The following is a 7,500-nucleotide window of genomic DNA, read 5'->3' on the forward strand; positions in this document are numbered from 1 at the left end:
GTTAATGAAGTGAAGACAGGGCAGCAGCAGCAGCAGCGGCGGCGGCGGCGGCTGCGGCGTGTCCTGTGGTGTGTTTGGTGTGAATGAAGTGTGTTTGTGTCGACGGGTCAGAGCCACTTCCTGTCAGACGAGCAGAGACCTGGGGTGGAGCGCCTGATGGTCCCAGATGATGACGGGTAACCACGGCAACGGGAGCCTGAGGAGGTATCTGTGTGTGTGTGTGTGTGTGTGTGTGTGTGTGTGTGTGTGTGTGTGTGTGTGTGTGTGTGTGTGTGTGTGGGGACTCACCTCTCCTGCTGCCGTGCTCGGCCGTGGCGCCCTCTGCGGCGGCAGCTGGGTCCTCCTTGAACCTGTGAAAGAGCTGCAGGGTGAGGATCAGCTGACACTGACAGACGCCGCTCAGCGAGCGCCAACCACTAAATTTAAAGTTTGTTTTTAGACGGAGCATGAGCCACGATCAGCTGACGAAAACAAAACGAAAACAGAAAATCGTCTTTTTTCATGACAGGAAACGATCGAGGCGTCGCCTGAGTCGTTCACAGAGTGAAGTAAAATATGTCGTCAGGTAAAAAGTCGTTTTTATTCCTAAAGCTCGTCTCAGTGAGACTGACTTCCTGTTAGACCCTAAACAGGCCCCGCCCCCTCCCCGCCTCACATGTTCTCTGTCTTCTGAGCGTCCCACTCCCGCCTCCACTGGCCCGTGGCGTTGCGGTGGCGAGCCAGCCGCTCCTCGTCGATCTGCTCCCGCTCCTTCTTCCAGCGCAGGTACTCGGCGCGCTCGCGGCCCGTCATCGACATCGTCATGTCCACGGAGCCTTTGGGACCCGGTCTGCGGCTCTGCAGGGACAGAAGGGGGTCAGACAAGTACTGGACTGGTTCTGGGTCCCAGAGACCCGGGCTGGTCTTACAGGCTGACTCACAGTCCACTCCTTCTCCAGCTCGGTTCCCGTCTTCACGTTGTCGAAGTCCAGTCCGCCCCAGTTCCTAACGTGTCTCCTGCTGCCCTCCTTACGGTCCGTGTCAGGAGCCGGACCCGAGCGCCGCGGGTCGTCCAGGAAGTTCCTGATGGGTTTGTCTGCGTCCGGCTGCAGGGGGAGGAAGGAGGACTCAGAGTTTAACTCCACCAACAACCAGAGCCCAAAACCCAGACCCAGAGACCCCAGACCCAGACCTCCACCCAAAACCCAGACCCAGACCCAGAGCCTCCAGACCCAGAGCCCCAGACCCAGACCCAGAGCCCCAGACCCAGACCCAGACCCAGACACAGAGCCTCCAGACCCAGAGCCCCAGACCCAGACCCAGAGCCCCCCCACCAAGACCCACAGCCCCCAGACCCAGACCCAAGCTCCCACCAAGACCCAGAACCAGAGACCCCAGACCCAGACCCAAAACCCAAAACCCAGACCCTCCACCTGAAACCTAGAGTCCCCTACCCAGACACAGACCCCCCAGACCCAGACCCAGACCCAGAGCCTCCACCTAAAACCCAGACCCCCCAGACCCAGACCCAGAGCCCCCAGACCCAGACCCAGACACTGACCCAGACACAGAGCCTCCAACCAAAACCCCACCATATACCCAGACCCCCTAACCACAGGCCCAAAACCCCTTGGACCCAGAGCCTCCTAACCCAGACCCAGAGCCTCCCACCCCAGACCCAGACCTGAACCCAAAGCCTCTAACCTAGACCCAGAGCCTCCACCCCAGACCCAGAGCCCACGGACCCAGAGCCTCAGCCCTAGACCCAGAGCCCTAACCTACAGACCCAGACCCAGACCCAGAGCCCCCACCCAGAGCTAAAGCCCCAACCCATCAGAACCAGTGCCAGAGACCCAACCCCCCACCTAAGACCCAGTGCCCCCAACCCCCAGACTCAGTGCCTTCATGTCAAACCCAGACCAGGGGCCTCCACCCCAAAACCCGGACCCAGAGCCCCCACCACATACCCAGACCCTCCATCCCAGACCAAGACCAAGACCCAGACCCAGACCCAGACCCAGAGCCTCCTACCCTCTGTCCTCTCTCGTACTCGGCTATTCTCTCCATTTCTTCGTTCATCTTCTCGATGTTCTGCCTCCTCTTCTCCTCCCACTCCTGTAGGAGAAACAAACATGTTCCTGTTAGAGCCAGGAGGCCTCCTCCCCATCACCTCCTCCTGTTAGAGAGGAGGAGACCTCCTCTCCATCACCTCCTCCTGTTAGAGTGTGAGGAGACCTCCTCTCCATCACCTCCTCCTGTTAGAGAGGAGGAGACCTCCTCTCCATCACCTCCTCCTGTTAGAGCGGAGGAGACCTCCTCTCCATCACCTCCTCCTGTTAGAGAGGAGGAGACCTCCTCTCATCACCTCCTCCTGTTAGAGTGGAGGAGACCTCCTCTCCATCACCTCCTCCTGTTAGAGTGTGAGGAGACCTCCTCTCCATCACCTCCTCCTGTTAGAGAGGAGGAGACCTCCTCTCATCACCTCCTCCTGTTAGAGTGGAGGAGACCTCCTCTCCATCACCTCCTCCTGTTAGAGTGTGAGGAGACCTCCTCTCCATCACCTCCTCCTGTTAGACTGGAGGAGACCTCCTCTCCATCACCGCCTCCTGTCTGAGTGGAGGAGACCTCCTCTCCATCACCTCCTCCTGTCTGAGTGGAGGAGGTGATCAGCTCCTCTGTAAACTGTTAAACATCAGTGAAGCTCTCACCTTGGATTTCCTGTCCATGCCTCCTGGTGTGCCTCCTGGTGTGCCTCCCTCTCCTCCTCCTCCTCCTCCTCCTCCTCCTCCTCCTCCTCCTCCTCGGCCTCTCCTCCCTCCTCTGCGTCCCTGTCCCGGCTCTCCTGGCTCTCCATCTCTGGGCGTTCTGGGCTCCCACTCCCTCCTCTCCTGCCGTCCTCCTCCTCCTCCTCCTCCTCCTCCTCCTCTCTGACCTCCTCGGCCCACGCGTCCCGACCCCGTCCTCCTGGGGGGGCTGCTGTGCCCGTCGCTCTGCCCGCCGTGGCCGTCGCCCTCCTTCGACGCCTTCCTGCCACGAGGAGCTCCAGGTTTCCAGTCGTTGACCACCCTCTTCTCCTGCGGGGAGAAACAGGAGGTGAACCAGCTGACCTCATCACCACCGGACACGGGTCTAAGACCAGGACCAGACTCTGGATCCTGAGACCAGCAGAGACTGAACCAGAAGGTGACGGTGTGATGAAGAGGCAGAGACGCTGCTTCCTCTGATCGCTCTGCGTACGGGTCAAAGCGTTTGATCAGAGTCAAACAGGAAATGATGAAAATCAAAAACATCGACCAGGAGTCGGAGCGAGGAACCGTCAGAATCTTTTTAAGGCTGAATTCAGCAAAATGAGACAGATTATTCTGACAAACTCATAAGAAAAGACAAAAACTGCTTGAAGCAAACTTCATCGCTGGGTGACACTGAAGCAGAAAAAGTGATTTCAGCTGCTGAAACATTTTTCAATCTACAGTTTGATATAATCAGTCAGCTCCTCTAACGCAGAGTCAGACGTTCGTCTGGAGTTTGTAGAAACAAAAATCCTTAAACTGAGCAAACCCTGCTGTAGAGATCAGAGCTAACTCTGTTTACGGGAGAGGAAACTACTTTAAGCTGCCAAAAACTTTTCTAACATCCAGGTTTAACAGAAACCTGAGTCAGCAGGTTTAATCAGCTGACTGATGTTTCTCAGGAGTTTGGAGAAAAAACAAAAATCACAGAAAAGACAAAATACAGCTCGATAAGTCTGTTCTCATGCCAGAAAAAGTGATTTTATCTGCCTAAAACTTTGTTAACCTGCAGGTTTTATAAAGTACAGGTCAGCTGCTCTGGTTAAGAGTCAGGCTGGACTTTAGATCATTAACCTGGACTAACTTAGATCATTAACCTGGACTAACTTATTTAACCTGAACTCACTTATTCACCTCAGGGAGGAGCAATCTGTAAATCTGCAAACAGGTCAACACATTGTTCAACATTTATTTATTTTACAGTTATTTTTCTTTTTATTGTCTCTAAACATTTTTATCTTGTTGGTGCTTATTTTACCATCCTCTTTCTGTTTTATTTCCAGCTGCTGTATCTGTGTGATGCACTGCAAATTTGATCTAAAAATCAGTTTTAAAATCTTTTTTTTTATTGTTTGATTGCATCTTTTTAATTAATCTCCTTTTTAATTAAATTATAATTGTTTTCAATGATTTGTTCTGCCTGTAAAGCACTTTGAGTTGCCATGTTGAAATGTGCTATATCAATAAACTTGCCTTGCCTTGATGGGCGATGCTAACACTGAATATTCCCAGGGATTAATTTCTGATTTCTGATTAGGATTCAGATTTTCTCTGAGAATTTGTAGAAACAGAAAATAAAAACACCCTAAAACCCCAGATTATCACTCCATAAATGAATAAGCAAACTTAATCTCTGGGTGAAAATGTGTCATAAAGTTGTTTCTGTTGCTATTTTTTTTTTAATTCAGGTTTAATAATATTTAAAGTAAAAGCCTCTAAACCAAAAGTCTGTTTGCTTTTTAAATGAACTTCTGCAGAGAGCAGCTGTGGGTTTGAGGAAAACTGAAGTCAGCGTCTCCAACAAAGAGTCAGACGTTCCCAGGAGTTTATAGAAACAACAAAAACAACAATAAAAAGTTAGAAAGACAAAACACAGATTGATTAGTTTGTAAGAAAATGTGTTTCCTGACAGTTTCCACAGCGCGTTGAAACATTTCCTAAACACAGGTTTGATTTTTTAAACTGAAGGTTTGACCAAAGCTTAAGTCGGCTCCTCTCTCCAGGAGTTTGTGGAAACATGACGACAGCCTCAGGAAGACAAAATATCTCTTGATAAATTTTCACACAGACTGAATCTGTGGGCGTCAACCCGCCTCAAAAAGAGCAGGTTTAATGAAATATATTAAACCTTTAAAGGAAAAGTCTCTGCGCTTGTTGTATCAACGTATACTGAGAATAAAGCTCCGAGACATTGTTTCTATGAAACATTTTCTATATTTTGGATTAAGTCAAACTTAAATGTTCGTTAACTCATCAAAGATTGTGAGTTTCTTTTTCTTTTTCTTTTTTTTACCTTGATCCTGTCCAGCGTCACAACAACAGAATTATGGTCTGATACTATACACTTTATTAGTGTATTGGATATATATATATACATATAGTTTCCTTCCCGTATATTGCTGAGTTTGAAGATTACTGCTTAACCAGAACAAGGTGATATCAGGAAAGAAACAGTGATAAAGGGAAGGAGTGTAGAGAAGAGACGAGACAGAGAGGGAGAGAGAGAGACAACAAAACATCAGTAGAGAGCAACAACAACAACTGGACAAATGACCACAGACAGGAGAAACAAACAACCAGCTGCTGAGCCTGAAGAGAGACAGGATCCTGATGATTTGGTGTTTCTGAACGTACAGACCAGCGTAAAGTGAAGCAAACATGGATAAACTCCTGAATAAAACTCTGTAAACATGTTTAACGTCAGTCTGTTGTTTAGCCTGTGGTCACGTGGTCGTGTGGTCATGTGGTCATGTGACGCTGGCGTCTGTTTTTAATCTGCTGCAGGTTGAACATGAAGAAAGGGATAAAGAGGTTACACATGATGACATTTCTCTGCTGCAGTCTGAAGTTACTGCGTTAACTTTGATAACAGGAGTCATCATGTCTGACAGACGCACAGAGGGTCGTTAGATCACATCCTATCAGAGGAGACAGAGATCACCACCACACAGACAGAGACAGAGACTCAGTTAGTCCATCTTTAACTCATTCAGCCTGTGTTACGTCTGTGTCTGTTCTCCTCCTGCTCCAGCGCCTCCTGCTCCAGCTCCTCCTGCTCCCAGCTCCTCCTGCTCCCAGCTGTGCTCCTAACCCTGACCTCCTGCTGCTCTCACTCCTCCTCTTTATTCTCAGTGCTGATGAAGATTTTTGGTCTATCAATAAAACTGAGTCTGAGGTTTTTCCCCAAAGCAAAAGACGGCCCACACACACACACACACACACACACACACACACACACACACACACACACACACACACACACACACACACACACACGCGTGGGCTGGAGAGCTTGGCAAACACTGATGCAAAGCATGATGGGTAAACTGGCAGGCATGAGGATGTAAACAGATCACAGTAAGGAGGGACTGAGTTCATGAAAGGCTTCCTCAGCCTGCAGGAGCAGAGTGTGTGTGTGTGTGTGTGTGTGTGTGTGTGTGTGTCTTACCCCTGACACTTTGCTGAGGTCGACTGTCACCGTGAAGTTCTCCTTCTCTGATTTCCTCCTGTCCGTCTCAGGCTCTTGGGGGCGGGGCTTGCGGGGCGTTGTCACGGCGATGCCCTCCTGCTCCGCCTTCTTCTTGTCCTCCTCAATTTCCTGTTGACAACGAGCGAATATATTCCCTGAATATAAAACCTGTTAGAGTCACTGAAATGAATTTATCCTCGGTCCCTGTGGTTGGTTTAAAGCTTCACGTGGAGGAAAGAGACGAAGGGATCAGCTGACGGTCTGACCACAGCTGGTTTCTGTGTCATGGTAACACCTGTACACATCACCTGGGCTAAACAAAACCAACATCTCTGACACCATTCACACTTTTCTATCTCTGCGTCAGCCTCAGGAGGATTTTCAGAATTTTTCCATCAACTTTGAGGTGTGACGTGATCCAGTCCTCCTGAAGTTTCAAAGGACGAGATTAAAGACTTTTTCTCTTTCTTCATTTTCTATCTTTAAGGTATTTATCTTTGACCCCGCCCCCAACCTGACTTAAACCCTGTTTGATTGGTCCAACGTCATTATTTACACCTGAATTCATTCACCCTCTCACTGATCAGTTTACTGATTTATATCTTCTTATAACCGTTCCTGTTTTCACCTGATGTGAAATCATCATCATCTTCTTCTTCCCAGGTTATTTTTCTCTTTCCCATGATGCTTTGCATTTTAATGCTGATATTCACCTGTCTGAGCATATCATGACCATTTTTACTCTCTGTTTAAAGTTTGTTGTACCCTGAGAGCTTAGGGCTTTAATCTGTGAGCAGCACTTTGTCAAAGTTTGATTTAAAAGTTTGATATAAATAAAGTTAATATTATTATTATTATTATTACAATTATTATAGTTATTATAATTATTATTATAAATATTTTTATTATTATTATCCTTATTATTATTATTATTATTATTATCATCCTTATTATTATTATTATTATTATTATTATCCTTATTATTATTATTATTATTATTATTATTATTATAATTGATTTTTTATAGGTCAATAGGTTTTTTTCTTCTGTCTAAATTCTTGCTTGTGTTGTACGTCGCTTTGGACAAAAGCATCTGCCAAATGAAATTGTATAACTGTATTATTATTATTATTATTATCATCATTAATACAGAGGAAAGCTCTTTATCAGTCAGCCCCTGACTCTGGGAGAGTCTGTCACACAAACTCAGAGCTGCAGGGTCAGCCCCTCGCTCTGCAGACAGAAGAAGCTTTTGTTGAAGGG

The 7,500-nt window shown here is 47.9% G+C and overlaps 1 protein-coding gene across 1 annotated transcript in view; it reads right to left on the bottom strand.

The window, feature by feature from the left end:
• The window catches only part of LOC141786576 (coiled-coil domain-containing protein 9-like), a gene marked incomplete at its 3' end in the record, with an annotated part of 19,185 nt that overhangs the window by 7,337 nt on the left and 4,348 nt on the right, over positions 1-7,500 (bottom strand). The window contains 6 exon segments of the mRNA XM_074665183.1: positions 289-350; positions 656-837; positions 921-1,085; positions 2,011-2,094; positions 2,688-3,053; positions 6,217-6,366. Of these exon segments, the coding sequence (XP_074521284.1) occupies positions 289-350; positions 656-837; positions 921-1,085; positions 2,011-2,094; positions 2,688-3,053; positions 6,217-6,366 (1,009 nt within the window).

This window comes from Halichoeres trimaculatus, unplaced genomic scaffold (genome assembly GCF_033239565.1).
Source record: "Halichoeres trimaculatus isolate MK-OKI-2021-1 unplaced genomic scaffold, fHalTri1.1 fHalTri1_scaffold_227, whole genome shotgun sequence".
Classification (NCBI taxonomy): domain Eukaryota; kingdom Metazoa; phylum Chordata; class Actinopteri; order Labriformes; family Labridae; genus Halichoeres; species Halichoeres trimaculatus.